Below are 22,785 nucleotides of genomic sequence, written 5' to 3'. Positions count from 1 at the left end.
GTCGCTGTCTTGGGTCAGCTTGGTCCATGTTTCACATCACTGTTCTCTTGTAAAGTTTCTAAATAAATGTTTTGAATTTATGAGTTTGTTTCTGTTTGAGTGATTTGTGTTTTTTATTGAGACCAGAGCAGACCTGACCTGACCTTACAGACGTGTTACAGGTCACGTTACTGACGGATTACAGACTTGTTACAGGGGCGTTACAGGTTGGACGTGGTGCGTTCAGGTGCATACAGATGCTGATAAAGGAAGCTCAGCATTTTGGTCCAGGAGTCCTCCTGAGCGTGAGCGTGAGACGCTGTCTCCCCGCCCCACAGAGCCACAGCTGAAACACAACACAACTTCCTGTTCACACACTCTCACACACACACACACACACACACACGCAGTCTACTTCCCCTGCTGAGTCGGCTGTATTCTACATCTGAGCTGATTAATCAAAGTGATCGATTGATTGATTAATTATGTTTTGATGACCTCACCTTTGCCCTTGCTGTTGACAGTCCTGAAGGCGCTGGCTCGGGTGTGTGGGCTGTATGGAATCTCGATCAGGTGACCTGCGTTTGGGTAGGACAGGACGGTGAGCAGGTGGCTGTTTCCTGCACGTTCCATCATCTCCTCCATCTGGCAAAAGAAAAGTAATGAATAAAAACCAGACAGAAACTTTCCCCAATCAGAAATGTCATCTGCATTACGTCCAGAATCAAATCAAATCAATTGTAATGTGTCTCCATAGCAGCAGATGGACCGACCAGGAGTGTGGAGCATTCTGATTCAAACTCACGTCGTGCGCAGACTCGGTGGAGGGCCAGTTCTGGTCATCTTCACCTACGATGAGGAGGAGGGGACACTGCAGCTGACCCACCTGATCGCAGCACAAACACTTAAATCCGTCACAAATGGATGATTGAAACATAGTGAGCCTAACGCTTTGATCATAATGGGTCAACGCAACAATGAGAACGGCAAAACATTGGGCTCACTACTTATCAATCAATACCGGTTTGTTGAACTACAACATAATGGAACATTTGACGAATAAGTGTGTGGTTGATTATTTTGTGTCTCCTCACGTCCACTTTGTGTGAGCGCTCGGTGGGGATGGGCAGCAGCAGGTCTCTCCAGATCATCTGGTTCTCCTCATTAATGCGAGTTTTCCCGCTGTTTCTGATTGGATGAAAAAAACAATCGTGTGTGTGTGTGTGTGTGTGTGTGTGTGTGTGTGTGTGTGTGTGTGTGTGTGTGTGTGTGTGTGTGTGTGTGTGTGTGTGTGTGTGTGTGTGTGTGTGTGTGTTACTTACTTCTCAAAATAAGAATAGAGTTCAGCCAAAGATCCATCAACCGGCTGAACGTGACTCCCACTGACACACACAACACAACTCAGCTGACACACACACACATACACACACAAATCATTTTGAATCATTGATCAATATGCAAATTGTGTCTGTGATGTGTTTCTGCAGGTGTTTTACCTTCATGATGGACGAGTAAGTGGCCATTTTGAGTGTCATTGAGGTCCCAAGGGACAAACCCATCATGGCCATGCGGCTGCTCAGCACCTTTGGGTGCTGCTGCAGGAGTGTGAACGCCACCTGAGCCCAACATGAAAACAATCAGTCCTAATGAAAGTCTACATGTTTGTTTGAGTTCACATATCTCACACATCTTGTATCTATTTTTAAATTGTTAATTCAACCTCATTTAATGGTTTTATCTCATTTTGAAATCACTGAATTTTACAACAACATTATCAAAATAAACAATTATTTTATAATCTGATTCTAAAGAATCTTCAGAAAAAGAATATTCTGATCAATTCAGATGATTTAATCTCATGGGTTTATTACCTCAAAGTATTGGTTTGTCACATATTTTCCGGTCTCCATGGTGACTCGTGGAGTGACATAATCCAGAGCGAGCGAGGCGAAACCGTGCGAGGCGAGCAGAGCCGAGCGGCACTCGACCAGCCCCCCGCCGCCCCCCCACAAGTCCAGCACGCCGGGGAACGGCCCCGGACCTGGTGACGTCATCAGGAAACTGAGATGTAACCAGGACTCATATCTGCATCCACATTAGGATCAGCAGGTGGTGTGTGTGTTTATTGTGGTGTTACCTGGAGGCAGGAAGAGGGTGGCGGTGAGTCCCCCCTCTGTGACGGGGATCCTGTGAACGCCAGGGGCGACGTACCAGCGCTCCACCTGCACCCGAGCCAGCAGGTCGTCATCCACAAAGTTAGTGAGGAAACCCTGGAAGGCAGACACCTGGACCTGCACCGGGGTCTGGATCTCCATCTTCCTCCACCTGAGGGACCAGCAAGATGCTGACGTCAGCCTTTCAGAATAAAAGCCCTCTTCACGCTTCTTGGGTTCGACTTTTCTGATAATTTTCCAAAACATTTCCAGTTCTGGAAACACATTTAAGTATTCCAGGACTGTCATGTCTGTACAAACCATGTCCAAAGAGGAAGAGGACATACAAACACTGAGGGACCCTTGAGTCTTACTGGGTCTCTGGAACGACACATTCAGGGACATCAGCACCTAAGGTCACGTTTAATTCACTTCCTGTCCTGTGTCTGACCTGGGCCAGGGCTTGCTGCCGGGCGCCGGTCCGAGGCTCCACAGGAGACCCATAGGCTCCACTCCAGTGTACGTCCCCCCAAGACTGACGTCCTCACACACTAACACAAAACACACTTCATTTACATTTGTGTCCATTTCAGACAAATTTTTTCTCACAGACTTTATTCTCATTTTCTGTGTGTCTGTGTGTGTGTGTTATCTGGTACCGTTGACCCTCCCGCTGGCGTCGGCAGTGTAGTGCCCGAAGGACTCCCAGTTGACCCCAGCCTCACACTGATGGAGGGCGTGTAGGGTGATTTGCGCCGCAGGCTGAACATTGTGGAGCAAGATGCAGAACTTCTCGTCCATCAGTCCTCTGGATGGCTGGACGGACAGTTTGACACATTGCTGCTCCATGTTCATGCTGAGGACAGGTCAAGCATTGATAAATTAGCCATTGATAACAGGTCTATTAGGTGGAGGATAAAGTACCTGGAAGTATCTATAGTATTTTCTCGATAATATCTACTTCAAAGTCAAAGAGTTCCTGGTTGTGTTTCCGTATTTAGATTTTTAAAAACAGTTACCAAACTCACGGTTCAGTCAATCAAATCTGTTCTGCTTTGTTTAGAAGATGAGCTTCATGTTCACTGGTCGCTAATGAGGTTTAGATTCAGCTAATCAATACTGATCATCAGCGTTTCTTTTGTTTGCCATCAACACTTTCATCATTGATTGTCACAATTTTTTAACGTAGAAAGTTTGGACAAAGCCAGACTTTGTGATTTTCTTGTGTTGTTTTGATGTGATTGGCTGCCAGAATTGAGTGGGCGTGGTTTATTCTTCATGAATGAACGGGCGTGATCATGGGCTTAATAATCAATAGTTTCCCGTCCGTAATTTATTAATAAATAATCATCACAACCTCACACCAAAGCACAAAGGCACTACGGCAGAGCTTAGGAATGAACCCAACTTCCTTCAGACAGAATCCTCGTCCCAAAAACAAACAGGATTCTGCTCGTTCACTGATCCTCCGGTCGAACATTTCACTCCAAGTCTGGAACTTCTCTATTGTTAAGAACTTTTATTTTTATTCTTTTTATTTAATTTTTATCGTGATCGTTTTCATGACATTAAAGAACGAAAATCGTCTCTCACCTCTCGTCGGTCCGCTGATAAACTGATCATTGCATAAACTGGTCAAACTTCATCCGTTGTCTTATCAGCTGTGTATGATTAACTAACGTTGGAATGTTTTTCCAAAGTGTCTTTTTACTTTTTACAGCTCAACGTTTGAATTGAGTGAAATCCTTCCTCTGCACTTATTGAGCAGTAGGAGGGGGGCCTTGTACAACGATTTAATCAGTTCTTCAGCTATCATTAACTGTTATGATGTTAACGTGTGCTTGAGGAAGTGATCTTGATTAAGGATATAAAATACAGGGGTTCGCATGGAGAGGAAGTTCAACCAAAGCACAAACGTAGCAGACGTTTGATCCGTTTAGCTTTTGTGTTTTGAACAGGCGCGCCCTGGTCAGCCTTTGCGAGGGTCCTTCCATCATCAACACGGAAGTGCTCGTGAACGTGTTCCCTGCGCGAGGAGCTGTGAGTAAAGATTGGTTTGACTGGATAATAGCGTGTTTAACTCTTTACTATTTGTGCCTAATGAATGAATTGGTGGATTACATCTGACATGTGCGCATTTATAAATCTTTTATTGAACTCTTCCCTTGTTTAGCTCCTGTTAGAGCTGCTGAACCAAACAAACCTTCTCCTGTTCGTGTTCTCAGAGGGGCGGAGCTTAGGATGGGGCGCTCGTCCAAAGACAAGCGGGACATTTACTACCGCCTGGCCAAGGAGGAGGGCTGGAGAGCCCGCAGCGCCTTCAAGCTGCTGCAGCTCCACCAGACCTTTGACCTGTTCACAGGTGACACATGCCCTGCTCTGATTGGCCCTGTTGCTGCTGCTTCTAGGCGGAGCCATCTGCTGTCCATCAGTATAATCATGTGAAAAAATGTACACAAATTCATTCTCTCTCTCTCTCTCTCTCTCTCTCTCTCTCTCCCCCCCCCCCCTCCCCCCTTCCCTCAGGTGTACACAGGGTGGTCGATCTGTGTGCTGCTCCTGGCTCCTGGTCTCAAGTGCTTAGCAGGAAGCTCAGGTAGATTCTTTATGATGTAGGCTCAGAACTTATCACTCAACCCTTAACTGGTGTAGACCCCTTCCTGTACCCCCTCCTCACACACACACATAGCTCCTCCTGTTTCTGATGAGTTGTTCTTCCCCACAGAGGGAGGGGGGAGCAGGGGGAGGAGGTGAAGATCGTGGCGGTGGACCTGCAGGCCATGGCTCCTCTGCCAGGGGTGACCCAGATCCAAGGAGACATCACAAAGGTCAGCGGGGACATTGGAACCATCGTGCTGTTATATGGCTGCAGTGATGAACCTGAGACACTCAAACCATGTCTCCCTCTGTCTGTGTCTCTGTCTGTGTCTCTCAGGTGGCGACGGCTCAGCAGATCATCGGTCACTTTGAGGGCCGTCCTGCTGACCTGGTTGTGTGTGACGGAGCTCCTGATGGTGACTTGCTGACTTCCTTTTCTAAATCTTCTTAATTTGCATCAATAATGGGGAAATCTTCCTGTTGTTTTCTAACGGGGTTGAAGGTCACCATTTATTTTTGGATGTGTTTTGTTTTTGTAGTCACCGGGCTGCATGACGTAGATGAGTACATCCAAGCTCAGCTCCTATTGGCTGTGAGTATACTCGCTGTGTGTGATTGGCTGTCAGTCTGTAGTGTTTGACTAACAGCTCTTCTTCATCTCAGGCTCTCAACATCACAACTCACGTCCTGAAACCAGGAGGGTCATTTGTTGCCAAGGTAACGCTCCAGCCTCATCTCTGACCCCTTCTACCTACTAAATGAGCTTCTGGACGACTGTAACCGTGTCCTGTGCTGTGCAGATTTTCCGGGGGAAGGATGTGACGCTGCTGTACTCGCAGCTGAAGATCTTCTTCGGCAGTGTGACCTGTGCCAAACCTCGCAGCAGCAGGAACTCCAGCATCGGTCAGACAGTCATGGCTCAACACACTGTTTGCATCCAGTGTGCAGCATGTGTAAAGTACAGCATGTTAACAAGAATAATGCCTGTCTCTTACCGTGTCTCTCTCTCTTGTCTCAGAGGCCTTCGTGGTGTGTCAGAATTTCTCTCCACCTGCAGGATACATCCCCAACATGTCCAACCCTCTGCTGGATCATTGCTACGGTAACAGACAGACAAACCTGCGATGCCGGTGGAGTCAGTGAAGATCCAGGTTTAGTCCCATATGAGTCACGTCCTGTTTGTCTTGTTGTTCAGATGTCGACTTTAACCAGTTAGAAGGTCCAAACCGAGTCATCGTTCCTTTCCTGGCCTGCGGGGACCTGAGCGCCTTCGATTCAGACAGGACATACCCCCTCCAGGTGAGAGGGAATCAGTAACCACAATGTAGAACTGAACAATAACAAAGGCAGAACATAATCAGTCTGACGCATTCCTTGGTGTTTATTCTGTTGGTTATGAAGTTTCTCCGTTCATTATTTCTTCAGCTGAATGATGGTAAGGAGTACCAGTACACCCCCCCCACCCAGCCACCCATCAGCCCCCCCTACCAGCAGGCCTGCCACCTCCGCAAGAACAACCTTCTGTCCCGAGAAGACGCTCTGTCCGTCCAAACTAACAGGAGTGAGGATGACCCTCAGCCGCCTGCAGAGTCCACCAGCTCGAATGACTAGAACCAATTATGTGAACAAGCTTGGGCATCATTGTTTGTCCTCCAGGTGGCGCTGTGTGTACCAAATGTTGACTGCAGATGAAGCCAGCAACAGTGTCAAACTTCAGAGCTAATGCTAAAGCCCAGGCTGTAAAACTACACTCACACAGGGTTCACTTAGAAATATGTGACTGTCCGTAATGTTCTGTTGTCACTGGATCAAGAGAAACTGCGCCCCCTACAGGCCCTCTGGAGCTGAGCTCACAGAGGTGGAGGATTTGTTTGGCTTAGGTTAGCAAAGAGACTGGAAGTGGAGGGGACTGTTTACTTTCTTCAGCTGTTATGAAAATTCAGATTTTAGAAAAATATTATTTCACAAATGTCTTCACACACACACACACGCGAACGATTATACAGGAAAAGCATGTTTAAACTTTTGTTTGTGTGTTCAGTGGATTTTAATAAAATGTGACTTGAAACTGCTATTTTCACTACATGTAATTAAGTGTCTTTGTATGTATGATTTGTATGTCAGAATCATATTTAGAAAAATAACTTTTCAAATCAAATAGTGTAGAATATATCCAATGTAAATTTCGAGAACTCTATATTTTTTCTAGAAGAATTCTAGGAACAGCGGGAAACTAAAGGGGATTCAGTCATCACAGAAAAGTTGATAAACGGATAAAAGACGTCAAAATTATAACAAGTATGACGCAATGTGTTCTTTGACTTTCTCCATCCAAAACATTTCAGAAATAATTCCAAACTGCGTGTATGTGTGTGTGTGTGGGGGGGGGGGGGGTATATGTGTGTGTGTGTGTGTGTGTGTGTGTGTTAGTGCACAGAACACAGAACACGTGGCCGGACGGACGGACGGACGGACGTAACGGGCTTTCGGACTGCGTGACACTTAAACCCACTTCCTGTGTTTTTCATTAGTGCGTGATGACGTCAGGGCGCAGCGTCTCGCTGCACCGCATTGTTGTTGGGGATCAGGCTGGAGAGCCGCGGAGCTCCGCCGCTGCTGAGTGCCCCTGTCGTCCCGTGGATTCAGGTTTATGCTGCTTACACGGTCCCAGCTCGGTCCGGCTCCGTCGCCCTGGGAACCTGTTGGATACTTTCAGGTCTCACACCGATAAGCGCGAGCCGCGGCGGCCTCAATGTGGATCTAAGTGCTCCTCCGCTCCGCAGGCCGCGCCGCCATTGCTGTGAAACGCTGCTGTTTTTCTAAACTGAATTCAGGAAGGCTCAGGGGTGAGTGTGTGCTGCCTTAACCAGCGACTCTTCGTACAGCCGGGTGTCACTGCAGCCGGGCCGGCTTCACGTCGCTCCGGTCTCGGCTGCCCTGGGAGAGAACAAACTTTTACCGTCGAGGCACTTTTCTTGTTTTGTTGGTCGCCATATTTCCTTCCCTCAGTGGGTCTAACAGGCTAACGGTAGCTTAGCTTCGCTTTATGGACACAGCGTCCTCGCGAAACAGCCCGCGGCTCCACGGGCGAACACGCCCGGACTGTGTGCGGGTCAGGCCGGCGTTTGTTTCCCAAAACAAGCCGCTGTAGGTCGATTAACCAGAGTTACGTTCGAGTCAAACGGATCTGACGTTAGTCCGAGTCTACCAGCTTCAGGGGCCACTGTAAACCTGCACCCTCACTCCGGATTACAGACCGACCAGACCCGCAGTTAGGGTTCGGGTTTGTTCTGTCCTACACGGTCTCAGTTCAGCCTCTGCTTGTTTCCGCCCCTGAACCGGTCTCGGGATCCAGTTTACCACGTCCTACTGTGAAACCGGACACAGTTGATCGTTTAGACCGACTCACAAACCCAGTGACACTAATCTGGTCACATGTTCAGTTAGAATGTCTTCACATTTCCGTGTGTAAAATAACGAACTTGTTTGTAAGCATGTGAACACCTGAATCTGTGAGTGCAGCTGTAAACCTCACAGCACTCTGAGAGGATGAAAGTCATTACACTTTAACTTCTAAATCTTGAACTCTGATGTGTTTTGTGTAGTTATAAATGATGGTAGCTAAGGCCTCTATCACAGCAACCACATACACTGGGTTGAAAAGTTGTTATGGTAACTGGGAGATTAAAATCCAAACGTGAAACCACACTGTGAGGCCTGAGGGGGGAGGGGGGGGTCTCCTCTCCCTCACACCACTCTCACTTCTCTCTTCATTTAGTATTTCTGCCTTCTTTGTCTAAGATTGTTTATGTACTGTGCGTTTTCATTCTGATCACTTGAAGACACACACATCAACGTGTAAACACATTCTTCATGTAAGTGTGTGTGTCCGTGAATCCTCTACATGATGTTTTGTCCTTTGTTTGTTAGGGTTGTATAACGTCTCTGGGATGAAGAAGAAAAGCCGAAATCACCGCATGGCACCGCTGAAGAGGGCATCCTCGCCCATCAAGCCTTCGCCCAACAGGGAGACACTGACGTACGCTCAGGCTCAGCGTATAGTGGAGCTGGAGGTGGACGGGCGCATGCATCGCCTCAGTATCTACGACAAGATGGACGTCATTTCTGACGACGACCCGACGGCTCAAGAGATCATGGAGTGTAACAGCAACAAGGAAAACAACGAGAAGCCCCAGCAGGTCCTGGTCCGCTCAGTGCGCCTCAAAAACAACCAGCAGAAAAAGAACGCCGCGCTGACGGCATCGCACACGGCCGCCGTCACCCACGGGAGCACCAGCGCTCTGTTGGAGGCAAAGTTCAGGACGGTGGAGTACAATCTGCCCGTGGTGCCGAGGAGGCCCGTAGCTTATTACAGGTTCAGGGAAAGGACGGCAGAGGATCTGGACGAGGAGGTGGAGTATGACATGGACGAGGAGGACTACGCCTGGCTGGACCTGATCAATGAGAAGAGGAAGAGCGAGGGCGTCAGCCAGGTCTCCCACAACCTGTTTGAGTTCATCATGGACCGCTTTGAGAAGGAGTCTTACACAGCCACCCGGGGCCAGAGGGACATGCAGTCTCTGGTGGACGAGGACGCCGTCTGCTGCATCTGCATGGACGGAGACGGTGCGGACAGCAACGTCATTCTCTTCTGCGATTCCTGCAACATCGCCGTGCACCAGGAGTGTTACGGAGTGCCGTACGTCCCGGAAGGCCAATGGCTGTGCCGCCACTGTCTACAGCGCCCGTCCCAGCCAGCCAAGTGTGTCTTCTGCCCCAACCAAGGAGGAGCTCTGAAAAGGACGGACGATGACCGCTGGGGTCACGTGGCGTGCGCCCTGTGGGTGCCTGAGGTAGGTTTCTCTGACACCGTCTTCATCGAGCCCATCGACGGCGTCTGTAACATCCCGCCGGCTCGCTGGAAGCTCACCTGCTACTTGTGTAAGGAGAAGGGCGCCGGCGCCTGCATCCAATGCGACAAGGTCAACTGTTACACCGCCTTCCACGTCAGCTGCGCCCAGAAAGCCGGCCTGTACATGAAGATGGAGCCGGTCAAAGAGGTGACGGAGACGGGCGCCGCTACCTTCTCGGTGAAGAAGACGGCGTACTGCTGCGCTCACACGCCGGGCGGCTGCGACCGGAGGCCGCTGAACATCTACCAAGAGCTGCATCCCAAAAACGGAACCTGTCCCAAGACCAGCAACAAGAGGGGGAGGACCAGGAACAGGAAGAAGATCAAGAGGACAGAACCAGAACCTGAACCAGAGGAACCGGCTAACTCTGGGCCCAGCATCACCGCTTCAAGGTAGGAGGCTTCTGAAACCTGATCCAGGTCTGCAGTCTCAGTATCTGCATGATGGCCACACATTCTGTATGATCAGGATGATGCTGTGTGTACATGGAGGTTCAGTGTTTACATGCAGGCGCAGGCTTCAGGCACATTATTCTGTTTTTATGAGCAGATTCTAATCAAGAAACCTCCTGAAACAGCTGATTGTTCCAATAATCCCACTGAAGCTAGCAGCTGGATCAATGACAGAACATAACGATCGTGTGTGTGTGTGTGTGTGTGTGTGTGTGTGTGTGTGTGTGTGTGTGTGTGTGTGTGTGTGTGTGTGTGTGTGTGTGTGTGTGTGTGTGTGTGTGTGTGTGTGTGTGTGTGTGTGTGTGTGTGTGTGTGTGTGTGTGTGTGTGTGTGTGTGTGTGTGTGTGTGTGTGTGTGTGTGTGTGTGTGTGTGTGTGTGTTCTCTCTCTCTCTCAGTCTGGACTCCATCCTGAACCAGGTCTCGGTGCAGAGGAAGCGTCCCTTCGTGGAGCGACTGCTGAGCTACTGGGTGCTGAAGCGACAGTCGAGGAACAATGTGTCCCTGATCCGCCGGCTCCAGGCCAACCCTCAGCCCGTGAAATTCAAGCGGGTCAGTATTTCCTGTCTGCTCATTAGCACTTCCTGTATTCTGTTGCAGTTTGGTCGTTGCTCTTATTTCTATGCTAACGGGTGTCGAGAAAATGAGAAGTCTTCAATCAGAGCATCATCTACTCTACGTTGGTAACCTTTGATAGTTAAATGTCACTCAAATTGAACTTCCTGTGTGAACCACCAGCTTCCTGCGCCGCCTGAGACGCGTCTGGAGACGAATCAGGCTCTGAAGGAGCAGCTGAAAGAGTGGCACCGCCTGAGACACGACCTGGAGAGGGCGAGGCTGCTGCTGGAGCTCATCAGGAAGAGGGAGAAGCTGAAGAGAGAGGAGGTACAACACACACACACACCTTCATCTTAAGCTCAGCGTATTGATCAGTGATCAGCAGAGGGACAAATGTGATCAATAAGTGATTGATCATGGCCCCTGTGTGTCTGTGCACCAGATGAAGCTGCATCAGTCTCTGCTTGAGGTCCAGCTGACGCCCTTCAACATCCTGCTGCGAGCCGTCCTCAGCCAGCTGCAGGAGAAAGACTCCTGCCACATCTTCGCCCAGCCCGTCAGCAGCAAGGAGGTCGGCACCAGACACCGTGCACCTTGACCCGCCATCTGACGTGTTCTGACCTCCACACTTTGTTCCTCTCCGCAGGTTCCAGACTACCTGGACCACATCAAGAACCCCATGGACTTTTCCACCATGAGGAAACGCATCGACGCTCACTGCTACAGGACCCTGGAGGAGTTTGAGGTCGACTTCAACCTCATCATCTCCAACTGCCTGAAGTACAACTCCAAGGACACTTTCTTCTACAAAGCGGCGCTGCGGATGCAGGACCACGGCGGCGCCATCCTCAGGAAGGCCGGCAGAGAGGCCGAGCGCATCGGCTTCGACTTCCCCGGTGGGATCCACCTCCCCGACGCCCCCAAGCTGGAGCCCACGCCTTTCTCCTGGGAGGACGGTGAGGACTCAAAAGAGAGAGAGTGTGTGTGTGTGTGTGTGTGTGTGTGTGTGTGTATGTGTATGTGTATGTGTGTGTGTGTGTGTGTGGGTGTGGGTGTGTGTGTCAGTCAGGGCCCGGTTGTGACAGACAGCGTGTGTGTGTGTGTTCCTGCAGTGGACCGCGTGTTGAGCCTGGCGTACCGACAGCAGACCCCCCTGGAGGAGCAGCTGAAGGAGCTGCTGGAGAAGCTGGACCTCAGCACGGCCATGAAGCACAGCCCGTCACGCAGCAAGAGGCTGAAGCTGCTGAAGAGGAGCATCATGGAGGTCCGCACTGAGCTGGCCCCCAAGAAGCCCCTCCCACCTCCTGCTGCTGCTCCAGAGACCCCCCCACCACACACACAACCAGAGGAGAGACCACTACCTGAACCTCCAGCAGAACCCTGCACTCCAGAGGAGGGTAAGTGGGCTCGATGCTTTGTTGCGTCCTAATCAGGGTCGTCTGTAAACTAATGGTTCACTGGTTTATCTGTGCAGAGAAATCGTCGCTTCCATCCTTCTCTTCTCCCATCGAGTCGACGCCGTCTGTCAAAGTCGGCGCCGAGGACGAGACTCGCATGGACCTCGGCGGCGATGCCCAGACAGCTACCTCAGCGCCCCGGGACCCTCCCAACGGGCTCATTCCAGACCTGCTGCTCCCCGACGGCCACCTCAGCCTCGCCTCAACGCTCCAGGACGAAGCCTCTGCCACAGGAAACCGGCGGACCAACATCCTGTTCCGTAAATCCAAGAGCACCAGCCCACAGAAAGCTCCCAAGATGGCCGAAGCATCTGGGGCTTCGCCTCCTCTGGGCGCCAAAACCTTCCTGTCGGTGGTGATTCCTCGGCTGGAGACGCTCCTCCTGCCCCGGAAAAGAACCCGGAGCAGCAGTGCCAACGCGGAGGAGGAGGCTGACGAAGAGTCGCCTATCAAACGGCTCGGGACAGGTAGAGTGTTTACTTTATATTTGCTTACAGGTGAACAGTAAATCACTTCCTCTCTTTCTCGTCTCTCTCTCTCTCTCTCTCTCTCTCTGTCTCTGTCTCTGTCTCTCTCTCTCCTCTGTCTCTCTCGCTCTGTTTCTCTCTCTCTCTCTCTCTCTCTCTCTCTCTCTCTCTCTCCTCTGCCTCCCTCTCTCTCCCAGTAACGGGCATTTGCCCCATTTAGAATCAAACATTTAGATTGAACAGTTTGTCTGATGTTTCAGTTTTTTCTCCTGTGTGTAAAATGTTTTCAGGCATAGCAAACGGTTTTGTGGTGGAGGAGGAAGAGGAGGAGGAGAAGAGCTCGGCGGGTCCTCGCCGGCTGGAACCTCGCCGTCGCTGCGCTTCGGAGTCGAGCATCTCGACTGGCAGAAGCTTCCTGTGCGGCGGCAGGTGAGGTCAGGTAGCTCCTCCCACAGCCTGTTATCTATGAAGTGATCTAAAGCTGTGAGTCTGTTTGTCCTGATGGTGGCAGCAGAGGAAGTAAACCTCCATGTCCATGTTTCAGATTCCCTGTGATGTTTCTGAAAGTGTTCTCTGCTCCTTCAGGATCGCCTCTAAAAGCGATAAAGGTCGACCGGCGTCAGCGCGGCGGAACACTGTGGACGACAGGAGCTCAGTGACGACCTGCTTGGAGAACGGAGACGTCGCCAAAGCTGCCACCATGGCTTCAGGTGAGCTGGGCTTCTGATTGGTCTGATGTACAGGATATTACACCTTTCTGTTTCCTGTATGACACAAACACAAGAAGGTCCCAATGTGCTGAGGCTAACTCATGACCTGAGGCAGCGAAAGCTTCCCAGAGGTTCCTGGATGCTCACTGAAGCTGCTCACACCACAACATAACAGTCAGAATCCCACAATGCATCTGGATCAGGCAGCGTTTTATAAACCCCTTCTTCTGGCATGATACTAATGACACCATACTAATATGCTGACTCATGTTCCACTATAATGCTGAGGTCAGCGTGAGGCATAGGGCCTCAATGTCAAGAGGCTAAGATGATCATATGACACACACACACACACACACACACACACACACACACTTTGGTTGTTTGAGCTTCAGGTGTCTGACTCCTCACTTGTGTCCTAAAGTCTGTCCTGTTAGGAGGCGGGGTCTGAGCTGCTACCACTCTGGTGTGGGCGTGGCCTCACTCAGTCAGCCCTCCTGCCTGTTGTTTTTTTCAGATCCTCTATGTCAGAGCGGTGACGAAGGGGCGTCGGCTCAGAGGGGCGTGGCCTCCTCGCCCAGCACTGGCCGTCCTCAGGGCAGGAGAGGCGACGCAGTTCAGGTCCGCAGGGAAACTCTTCCTCCTCGTCCTCTTCATCGACAACAGCAACTGGTAAGAAACTCTGACCTATGCTGCTGTGTAGAAGGAGCTGGTATGAGTGCTGATGTGACATGTAACAAAAATGTGGGTTTAATCTCTGTTTTAGGCTCAGGACCTGTCAGTAAAGCCTGAGTACTTATTATCTACTTGCATCTTGCACGTTTCTATACTGCACTAGTTTGGGTGATCTCTGGTTCTGGTTCTTCATGCTGTACTGTAACTGTACTGCACAGTCATTTCCCTCAGGATCATAAACTATCATCTTATCTTATCTAATCTTAAAGCCTGATTTGGGTTATGGTGGAACCCTCACCCTGATCCTTCATGGTTGTAGCTTGGGAAGTATTATCAGCAGTGACGTTTGACCCCTCACCTCGATGTGTCCTGTCTCTCCTCAGGCGATGGCTTCATAAACCCAAGGTGCTCCTTTGTGATCCGACAGAGTGAAGCTGACGGAGGCTCACTGCTCCTCCTCCTCCCGTCATTCACCTCTTCTCTTTTCACTTCCTCTCCATGGCGGTGCTCTGGGCTTTTTTTCCATTTACGCACAAACAAACTTCCTGTTTACCGTTTCCTGTGAACTGGACCCGCCCATTCCTCACCGCTTTGTTTTTAGAGCTATGCAACTGAACATGGGGTTCTTACGGGGTGGGGAAGAAACGTGGGAGCAGAACAAAAACCATAAATGACGTCTGACCTCCAATTTGCTGCTGCAAACCAAGGTCAAAGGTCACTGCCATAAAACCTGCGATTTCATCAAGACAGCAGCATCGTTCTAAGATATAAGTAAGGCAGAGCTGCTGCTGCTGCTCCTCCTGCTGGTCACACAGAGAAACACACAGACTGTATGAAACACCTTTTTTACTCTTTTCTAAGTTATTAACGAGTGTGTGTGGGTGTGTATGTGTGTGCGCGCGCGCCCTATGTGTGTGTCAGTCCGTCCGTGTCCTTTTTTACCAGAATGTTTTTTAGTTTGTACGTAGTCATATAAAAGCTGTAATGGGTTCTTTTCTCACACTCAATCCAAAAACTACTTTTTTTCAGGTACAAATGGCTTCTTTACAAACAAGTCCTCAAAGCCTGGAAACCACAAACCACCACTCTATGACCATGTTAGCAGACGAGGCCTCCAAACTTGTTGAAAGAAGCCAAAAAACAAATTTGGACGTTTTTATTCAGGTACAAACATCTCCTCACAAACCAAACCAAAAACAGCAGCTGGCGCTGTCTCTCAATGACATCATCAGTACACAAGTTTTATCATTATTTTTAGTGTTACTGTAAAAAAACTAAGACAGATGTGGTTAAACTGCAGCTCCTTTCTCCTCTTTCACTGCTGCCTCATGACTCCAGCGCTGCTCTGTCCTGTTGAGATGCGGAGTGCTGATTGATAAGTTGTGAGCCTGATGGGTTAAAAAAATTTGGTTTAAACCTCTTTTTCTAGCCTCATGACTTGTCAATCATACCTGATCTCCATCATACAGGAATACGGTTAAACTTTTAAGTTGTTAACCAAAACTGTAATTTCTTTGCTGTGAGAAAACTCAAATCTGAAAGATCTGACAAAGTGCTAGACAAAATAAAACTGGAAAATATTTCATTCAAAAAACATTGAGCATTTAAAACGAAATCTGGGAAATCCTTACAAAAACAGAAAATCAAGAATTGATTGACAGAAAGTTTGACAAATGGGGGGAAAAGAGAAAACGTCTTCACTGCTGAGGCCTGTTTGTGGTTTCCAGGTTTCCAGCAGCGTCTGGTAGTTTTTACATTCAAAACCTTTGCAGTGCAGCTTTTAGGTGGAGTAGACCGTGGAGACTCCAGCCAGCCAATCAGAAAGCAGTATTTAAATTAGGATTGAGTCATTTAGAGGAACACACGATTTCATGTGAGGGTAAAAAAATAAACGTTGGTTTTTATTTTTTATTATTTTAGTTTTTGTTGTGTGGTGTGGTGGGTTTCAACTTCCTGTTTGGTCACAGACTTGTCGCATGTTGGACGCGTCGTTACAGGGACCTAAACTACTCACGAGCTGTCCGATAACGTGCCTGTACTAATTTATTGTAAATGGTCAAATGTATATGCATCACTTTATAAAGAAAATACTGTGAGCCACATGTGTAGGCTCCGCCCCCTTTCTGTCAACCAATCACTTCCTTTTTATTAATGGCATTAAGTGTGACAGCTGAGAGTTTGTGATGTTTTATTTTTCGGGGGGTGGTTTCCTGTTTGTGTCTCGGTGTAAATAGACTCGGTACTCAGCCAACAGGAGCCAAAATCAGATTTTTCTACTGAAACACTGAAATTAAAAAATATTGATCACTGATCAGCTGGTCCTGCTTTTATTGATCCTTTTGATTTTAGTCTAGGAAAACATCTCGACAACACATTACAGATTGGAGCTGTGGGGAGGGAAGAAAAGGTAAAGGAGGTATGGAAGGAGAGGAGGTCCAGGGTCCTGGACTATGAAGCCCTATTAAGGGTTCCGATGCCTCACTTCTGATCTCACTGTCGCCACGATAACTTGAGCTAGCCTGTTCTGGAGTAGTTAATGTCTTGACCAATCAACTGGTTTGTTAAATAGTCTCACCGTACCTGCAGGATCCCCATGCTGTATCTTAAGGGGGTCTCAATGGGGCCTAAATCACCATCTATCCGAGGAGACTTTACGAAAGTACAGATTCTGGGTGAAGGTAGACTGTATTTATGGACGCTTCTCACTCTGTCGGGATTGAAAACCGAACGGTACTGATGGGGATCATGATTAGTCTGAGGTATTGATCACAGCGGATATTCCCAGGTTCTCAGGTGCAAGCAGTGACTTTAGAGGCAGGAGAGAGAGCCCGCTGGATGGTGGTGCTTGTAGGAGACCGCTGCCTTAGACTTTTACAATGTGTATGTGTTTACATGGATAGATATGTTGCTTTCTGTGTATTGTCCGCTGGGTGGCGTTGTGGTCTCTCGGGTTCTCTCGGGAGTTTCCGCCGCCTCCTCCTGAGAATTGGCATGGAACAAAGCAGGGCTCGGGCGCCATTTTTCCGTGTCTGTGGATGTCGAGGATTCGTTGTTTTCCGTTCAACGTTCCTGGTTTCACCGCGTTTCCTTAACCGTCCCGGTGTTTGGTTTCCTTCGGCTCGTCCCGGGGTTTCGGCGGCGCTCGGAGTCACGTTGCCTCGCTTCCGCTCGGCCCCGTTCGGCTCTTATCGTTCGGTCGCTCAGAATGGACGAAGCGGACTCGGCCTCGAAGGCCCTCGGGCTGGAGGAAGCGCAGCCCCTCGGCGGAGGCTCGGAGACCGAGACTGAGGCCGAAGTCTCCACGATGGAGGAACCGGGAAACATCGAGGGCTTGCCGAACCCGGACGAGGCGTTCACAGGCAAGGACCGCTAGCGTGTGTTTGTGTGTGTGTTAGCTTTAATGTTAGCGACATTCACATCAAATCAGGAAATAGTTTGCAGAATGGAGCAGAAGCGTTTCCTTTGTTTTCACACTAAACTCAAAACATTGTTACACAGGTTCACAGTCATTTCAACTTGCATTAATAATGAAGTTTGTGTAATTTGCTGCATCTCATCAACATCATCAATGCATTAACATAAATATGGTATAAAGATGCACATGTTCTTTCATAATTTCGGTGTGTGTGTGTGTATCAGAGGTGACTGCAGTCACAGTGGCTGACGTTCAGGCTGCAGAGGACAATGTATTCACAACAACTGTGACAACATCAGGAAGTCTGCCTGAACATGTGCTGGTAAGACACACACACACACACATGTGGTCATATTGACAAACAAAGAAGTAAAGTGTGTATACACACAGTATAATGTTCTGTTGGTCAAGAGATCAATGATGTCCAGTGACCTCACAGTTACAACATAAACACATCAGCGAGGAAGAAAAGTTACATGTTACCGTGGCAACATGGAAAGAATTCTTGGTCAAAGTTGCATCATCTCTGTAAACTACGAAACTATGTAAGCCAAACAAGGTAACCAGTGTGTGTGTGTGTGTGTGTGTGTGTGTGTGTGTGTGTGTGTGTGTGTGTGTGTGTGTGTGTGTGTGTGTGTGTGTGTGTGTGTGTGTGTGTGTGTGTTACAGAGTGGAAGGACCACCCTCCAGCTGGGCGAAGGACTCACTTCCCAGAAGGCCACTCTGATCGTAGTTCACACTGATGGCAGCATTGTGGAAGCAGCTGGACTGAAGGCTGCCACAGCCATCACCCCTGGTACTGTGTGTGTGTGTGTGTGAGAGAGTGATTCCCGACACAGCTGCTGTCCACACTGCACTAAACTTGTCTGGTCTGCTGCTGGTGGGTTCAGGGGGTTTTGTGCTCACCCATACTGGTCTGACTGGAGGAAGGCCAGTGCTGCTTTGTCCCTAAAAGCCTCTGGTTGTTGGTCTGTGTTGGTGTGGACCCAGACACACACTGACCATGTGGTCACAGTTCTCTCTTCATGTCTCAGTATTCTCTGACTCTGACCTTTCACTGTCAGTGTGAGGGCTCAGGAAGGTTCACAAACCAGAAGGAAACCAGTTTGATGTTGCAGGGAAGAAGACCTGCACACCTGAAGGTCCCATAGATTCTAAATGAGCCTGAGATTTATTGTAACATCTGGTGGAGTCTGAGCTGTATTGTGTCTCTAGAAGAAGACCTCTCTGCCAGTGATCAAAGGGAGACGAGCTTCCATTTGAAGCTGTGTGAGAGGAGAGAGGATGTGTGTTTGTGGTAAGATGGCCGCCGTGCCTCTACAGTCCACACTTTGTGTAAAGACTTCATGCAGCTGATGGATCGTCTCATCTTTGTGTTCCAGTGCAGACCAGGGACTCCTCACATTACGACACACAGCGCCCCCTGCTGGATGAAGTATTCAACCACGTACATGAGCAAGACTGTGGCTGTAAGTGAACACAGAGTATTTATCCTAAAGGAATCTGTTATCTCATATTTACTGCTGGAGTAGTCTTCTGTCCATAAATACTCTTTTGATTCTGTGTGTCCATCAGGCCCTCAGACTCCGCCCACCCCAGTGTCTCCTCCCCAGGACAAAGACTCCAAATATAACTGGGACCCTTCAGTTTATAACAACGAGCTGCCGGTGCGCTGCAGGAACACCAGCGGAGTCCTGTGCAAGAACCGCCTGGGCTCAGGTACGTGCAGTAACACCACACACACTCTAAGGTCAGAGCGTTCTGATGGTCACTGGGCCCTGAGAGAGCTGACTGTTGTTGTGTTGTAGGGGGCAAAGGTCGGTGTATCAAACACAACCAGCAGTGGTTCACTCCCACTGAGTTTGAAGGTTTAGCAGGAAGAGCGAGCAGCAAAGACTGGAAGAGGAGCATCCGGTACGCTGGGAGACCCCTGCTGTGCCTCATAAAGGTAATACACACTCTTATAGAGCAGTAACTACCCCCCAATACTACAGCTTACAGAGCTGAGGAGAGTGTGTGTGTGTGTGTGTGTGTGTGTGTGTGTGTGTGTGTGTGTGTGTGTGTGTGTGTGTGTGTGTGTGTGTGTGTGTGTGTGTGTGTGTGTGTGTGTGTGTGTGTGTGTGTGTAGGAGCGGATCCTGAACCCTCACGCTGCTTCCTGTACCTGTGCTGCCTGCTGTGACGACCTGACAAATGTGAGTCCTCCATTACATCATGATCACCATCACTCTTGGTCACCATCCTCTTAATCTTCTTCATCAGTTCTTGCATCGTGCTGTTGTTGCTCTGCATCTAGTAGAGCTGTAACCTCTTCTCTCATGGCTCCGTACCAAACATGAGACCTCACCGTCTGTTTCCTCCCCAGGGTCTGAAGGAAGGAGAGCCTGAAGGAGTGGAGAACGTTTGCCTGGTAAGATTTCCATCCTGTTTCTTGATCTAAACAGAGTGATCAGACACTTTCATCCTTTCTTTATCCTGAATCTTCTTTGTCTCTGTCTGGTCTGGTTCAGACCGGTCCGGTCCGTCTCTTCGTCCCCTACAAAAGACGGAAGAAGGACATTGAGTGTCTGTCTGTCCCCATCAAGAAGGAGCTTCCCACCGCCAAAAGCCTCACGCTGACCCCAGGAACCACATGTATGACACAAACTTCATAACAAAAGCTTTATCAACTCTAATAGTGCATGTGTTCATCTTCATCTTCCTCTTCCTCCACAGTCACAGTGACCCCATCAGGTCAGATCACCACTTCAGGCACGTTGACCTTTGACCGGACGCCCACAGCTGATGCTGCTGCCACCATCATCTCAGAGGGGGCGACGCAGAGCGAGGTGTTCACCAGCACCGCAGGTATGAAGACACGCCCACCTCACCCTGTCAGCCAATCAACTCACTCACTCTATCCTGTATCCTGTAGCTTCATCCTGATTCCTTCTCCTCTTCCTCAGTGCTGGCGGCTCTTCCCGCCCTGGCAGTAACTCCTCAGGCTGTTCAAGCCAAGATGGCAGAGGCGTCTCCGTGCGGCAGTATGGTGAACGGGCTTGAGGTGGGGCTCCCTGCTGTGGGTGACGGGCAGAAGAACACCTGGCTGTACCTGGAGGAGATGGCCGACACCCTGCTGAGCAACGCCCAGCAACTCAAAGTTCTGATCCAACAGGCCAAACAGCAGGTTAAAGGTCAGAACAACAGGAAGGAGGTGAGACTCTTCATGCCCTAAGTCTGTGTGGCCCCTGACCTCTGACCTCTAACCTCCAGACAAACAAAAACAACAACAGGCTGTCAACAAGGACTAGAGCTTCCAACCGAACCAGTTTACCTTCCTGTCCAAAATACCAGAGGTGCAGTCTGTAACTTCCTGTCTGAGAACAACCTGCATAGAGCTGAACCCCACTGAAGTCTGTAAACAGTACAATCAGCCAAAGCTGCTGGCTGATCCTCAGTCCTCATGCTGCCTGACCATCACATCCTTCTCTGAACCTCTCAGGATCTCAGCTGCTTTCATCTCTCAGGAGACCATTTGTCTCAAACTCACTCTGTGTAATCCTCCACTCACATGAGGAGCAGCTCCTGAGGCTCAACCATCAGACTGATACCTGCAACAACCAGCAATCAGCATCCAGCTCCACTCCACTTAAGTCCATCCCACAAAGTCTGCCAGGAACCAGCGGACCTCAGAGACCACGTTGCTTCAGTCTGTGGCTGGTGTAGCTTCTCCCTGAACATCAGACCGAACAGCTGCTGGCCTGCTCTTCAACCAAACCAGCACCCGTCTCTCCTCTGATCATGTCCTTCCATCGGCACCCAGTCGCTGCTCATGTTTTCCTACAGAGCAGACCAATATGGCTGCCGCTTCCCTGAGCTACCCTCACTCTCCCTCTGCTCTGCCAACCAACAACCAGGTCCTGAGCCTCTATCCAGACTCTTCTACTCTAGATGCTCTGTGTCTTTAACAAACAAATAAAGACCTTCACACCTGATCTCCACATAATTATTAAAAAAAAACCTGTTGTCTATGAACAGGTTGGGTGCTCTCTCTCTCTCTCTCTCTCTCTCTCTCTCTCTCTCTCTCTCTGCCTCTCTCTGCCTCTCTCTCTGTCTTTGTGTGTGTCTCTCTCTCCCTCTCTCTGTCTTCGTCTCTCTCTCTCTCTCTCTCTCTCTCTCTCTCTCCTCCAGGCTCCGACCTCTTGACACATACATCCTGTTGTTCCTCTTGCACTTACTGCTTCTGTCTTCTCTTCTCATGATCTTTACTTGTGTTGTTACAAATCTCATGTTGCTTTAGATAAAAGTGTTTAAATGTACCATTAACCGTGTGTGTGTGTGTGTTTTGTCTCGATTCATCTTCGCAGAAGCAAGAAGAACCAGAGTCTAAGATCATCATCGAGGTACACCCTCACAGACATGCTCTGTCCTGTCTCACCTTGTCCTGTCTCACCTTGTCCTGTCTCCCCTTGTGTTTTGATACAAACGTGTCTCCTTTTGTCTCCCCCTGCAGCACACGTGTGTGAACTGCGGGCGGCTGGCGATGAATGAGTGTACGGGCTGCCACAAAGTCAACTACTGCTCCCCCTTCTGTCAGAGAAAGGTAACACACAGCAGCGCTTCATTTCTGTAGTAGCTTTTAGGTTTTCTTGTATTTGTATAAATAAAAGCTGAGGTTGGTTTGTCCTGTTTGACTGCAGGACTGGAGGGAGCATCAGCACAGCTGCTGTCAGCCAGCAGGGGGCGTCACTGTGCAGGAGGAGGAGGAGCCTCCGGACAAAGTGAAGGGGTAGCAGGCTCCACCTACACCGCCATCTTTGTAACTTTGTGATACATAACGTCCTAATATATGGGAAGAGGGCGAGCGTGGATTGGACAAACTATCAGTGTGACGGCTGAGACACCTGTCAATCAAAACATCTCAACGACCAAACGTGTCACAAATCATCCACCAGCTCAGTGCCACCAACAGGACAGACTTGTACGCCAACATACCTATAATAATGTAATGCTAATGTTAGCATGCTAAGCAAGCAGGGAAATGTTTTCATAAACGGAAGGCATTGAGAAGTTAAATTCTTAATGTCGTTTAACAAAGGATTGACTTTGACTTCCTGTGTTGTAGCAGAAAGCAACATGTTTATTTTGTTTGTCTTATGTTTGAAAAGGTTGAATATTGTGCAAACATTCTGGAACGCTTCGCACACATGTTAGCCACATGCTAAAGTATGATAGCATGTTAGCAAGCAAAAGATTTACTGATGATCAATCTGCATTTTGGGGGATTTGGACAATGAGACAAAATTACTCGTACTTTTATGGTTAATGTTTTTTCATGGTATGTTTCTCTGTTGATGTTTTTCATTAAGTGTTGAATCCTGGAATAAAACTCAAACACGTCTTTATTTTGGCCTAAAACAGTCAAAGATAAC

General features: G+C 49.1%; 4 protein-coding genes across 8 annotated transcripts; 3 read left to right on the top strand and 1 right to left on the bottom strand.

Moving 5' to 3' along the window:
* Nucleotides 1-125: 125 nt before the first annotated feature.
* On the bottom strand, nucleotides 126-3,815 carry LOC143015956 (peroxisomal succinyl-coenzyme A thioesterase-like). The gene is made up of 11 exons (XM_076170135.1): nucleotides 3,726-3,815; nucleotides 2,792-2,988; nucleotides 2,584-2,683; nucleotides 2,117-2,304; nucleotides 1,851-2,020; nucleotides 1,476-1,595; nucleotides 1,302-1,384; nucleotides 1,074-1,167; nucleotides 785-865; nucleotides 483-624; nucleotides 126-325 (listed from the first exon to the last, which is right to left on the bottom strand). Exons 2-11 carry the CDS (start codon nucleotides 2,985-2,987, stop codon nucleotides 201-203), a joined length of 1,299 nt encoding a protein of 432 aa, XP_076026250.1. The 5' UTR covers nucleotide 2,988; nucleotides 3,726-3,815; the 3' UTR covers nucleotides 126-200.
* Nucleotides 3,816-3,953: 138 nt separating this feature from the next.
* On the top strand, nucleotides 3,954-6,798 carry ftsj1 (FtsJ RNA 2'-O-methyltransferase 1). 2 transcript variants are annotated; one of them, XM_076170147.1, is made up of 11 exons: nucleotides 3,954-4,172; nucleotides 4,316-4,494; nucleotides 4,659-4,728; nucleotides 4,858-4,960; nucleotides 5,068-5,146; nucleotides 5,270-5,322; nucleotides 5,394-5,447; nucleotides 5,531-5,633; nucleotides 5,749-5,832; nucleotides 5,926-6,029; nucleotides 6,156-6,798. In XM_076170147.1, the coding sequence occupies exons 2-11, from the start codon at nucleotides 4,374-4,376 to the stop codon at nucleotides 6,339-6,341; spliced, it is 957 nt and encodes a 318-aa protein (XP_076026262.1). In that variant the 5' UTR covers nucleotides 3,954-4,172; nucleotides 4,316-4,373; the 3' UTR covers nucleotides 6,342-6,798. The 2 variants fall into 2 exon arrangements, with proteins under 2 accessions (XP_076026262.1, XP_076026256.1); XM_076170141.1 differs by having other exon boundaries at nucleotides 4,306-4,494.
* A 489-nt stretch (nucleotides 6,799-7,287) lies between these two features.
* Nucleotides 7,288-16,271, top strand: LOC143017393 (bromodomain-containing protein 1-like). 2 transcript variants are annotated; one of them, XM_076172100.1, is made up of 12 exons: nucleotides 7,289-7,576; nucleotides 8,661-10,035; nucleotides 10,492-10,645; nucleotides 10,832-10,978; nucleotides 11,094-11,222; nucleotides 11,298-11,607; nucleotides 11,764-12,048; nucleotides 12,126-12,575; nucleotides 12,866-13,004; nucleotides 13,161-13,285; nucleotides 13,803-13,957; nucleotides 14,344-16,271. In XM_076172100.1, exons 2-12 carry the CDS (start codon nucleotides 8,681-8,683, stop codon nucleotides 14,356-14,358), a joined length of 3,264 nt encoding a protein of 1,087 aa, XP_076028215.1. In that variant the 5' UTR covers nucleotides 7,289-7,576; nucleotides 8,661-8,680; the 3' UTR covers nucleotides 14,359-16,271. The 2 variants fall into 2 exon arrangements, with proteins under 2 accessions (XP_076028222.1, XP_076028215.1); XM_076172107.1 differs by lacking the exon at nucleotides 14,344-16,271 and having other exon boundaries at nucleotides 7,288-7,576; nucleotides 13,723-13,866.
* A 651-nt stretch (nucleotides 16,272-16,922) lies between these two features.
* Nucleotides 16,923-22,758, top strand: deaf1 (DEAF1 transcription factor). Of its 3 annotated transcripts, XM_076138509.1 has the most exons (14): nucleotides 16,923-17,319; nucleotides 17,600-17,697; nucleotides 18,045-18,171; nucleotides 18,758-18,844; nucleotides 18,951-19,094; nucleotides 19,184-19,323; nucleotides 19,504-19,569; nucleotides 19,740-19,784; nucleotides 19,885-20,008; nucleotides 20,090-20,221; nucleotides 20,320-20,567; nucleotides 21,721-21,756; nucleotides 21,867-21,956; nucleotides 22,054-22,758. In XM_076138509.1, the coding sequence occupies exons 1-14, from the start codon at nucleotides 17,166-17,168 to the stop codon at nucleotides 22,144-22,146; spliced, it is 1,584 nt and encodes a 527-aa protein (XP_075994624.1). In that variant the 5' UTR covers nucleotides 16,923-17,165; the 3' UTR covers nucleotides 22,147-22,758. The 3 variants fall into 3 exon arrangements, with proteins under 3 accessions (XP_075994624.1, XP_075994633.1, XP_075994641.1); XM_076138518.1 differs by lacking the exons at nucleotides 21,721-21,756; nucleotides 21,867-21,956; nucleotides 22,054-22,758 and adding an exon at nucleotides 20,627-21,269 and having other exon boundaries at nucleotides 20,320-20,547; XM_076138526.1 differs by lacking the exons at nucleotides 16,923-17,319; nucleotides 17,600-17,697; nucleotides 18,045-18,171 and adding an exon at nucleotides 18,193-18,672.
* The last annotated feature ends 27 nt before the right edge of the window (nucleotides 22,759-22,785 follow it).

Source organism: Genypterus blacodes, unplaced genomic scaffold (genome assembly GCF_046128005.1).
Source record: "Genypterus blacodes isolate CSIRO-AG114 ecotype Tasmania unplaced genomic scaffold, CSIRO-AGI_Gbla_v1 ptg000015l_1, whole genome shotgun sequence".
Lineage (NCBI taxonomy): Eukaryota > Metazoa > Chordata > Actinopteri > Ophidiiformes > Ophidiidae > Genypterus > Genypterus blacodes.
This window is presented reverse-complemented; position numbering and strand designations above follow the sequence as displayed.

Bases quoted from the DNA above. Each gene is read 5' to 3' on its own strand.
- LOC143015956 (XM_076170135.1), bottom strand. From the start codon at position 2,987: ATGAACATGGAGCAGCAATGTGTCAAACTGTCCGTCCAGCCATCCAGA. The intron at 1,596-1,850 runs GTAATAAACCCA...TGTTGGGCTCAG, and splicing joins TGACAAACCAATACTTTGAG to GTGGCGTTCACACTCCTGCA. The intron at 866-1,073 runs GTGAGGAGACAC...TGCTGCGATCAG, and splicing joins AGCGCTCACACAAAGTGGAC to GTGGGTCAGCTGCAGTGTCC.
- LOC143017393 (XM_076172100.1), top strand. From the start codon at position 8,681: ATGAAGAAGAAAAGCCGAAATCACCGCATGGCACCGCTGAAGAGGGCA. The intron at 10,646-10,831 runs GTCAGTATTTCC...GTGAACCACCAG, and splicing joins AGCCCGTGAAATTCAAGCGG to CTTCCTGCGCCGCCTGAGAC. The intron at 13,005-13,160 runs GTGAGGTCAGGT...CTGCTCCTTCAG, and splicing joins AGCTTCCTGTGCGGCGGCAG to GATCGCCTCTAAAAGCGATA.
- deaf1 (XM_076138509.1), top strand. From the start codon at position 17,166: ATGGACGAAGCGGACTCGGCCTCGAAGGCCCTCGGGCTGGAGGAAGCG. The intron at 18,172-18,757 runs GTACTGTGTGTG...TTTGTGTTCCAG, and splicing joins TGCCACAGCCATCACCCCTG to TGCAGACCAGGGACTCCTCA. The intron at 20,009-20,089 runs GTATGACACAAA...CTTCCTCCACAG, and splicing joins GCTGACCCCAGGAACCACAT to TCACAGTGACCCCATCAGGT.
- ftsj1 (XM_076170147.1), top strand. From the start codon at position 4,374: ATGGGGCGCTCGTCCAAAGACAAGCGGGACATTTACTACCGCCTGGCC. The intron at 5,634-5,748 runs GTCAGACAGTCA...CTCTTGTCTCAG, and splicing joins CAGCAGGAACTCCAGCATCG to AGGCCTTCGTGGTGTGTCAG. The intron at 5,833-5,925 runs GTAACAGACAGA...CTTGTTGTTCAG, and splicing joins TCTGCTGGATCATTGCTACG to ATGTCGACTTTAACCAGTTA.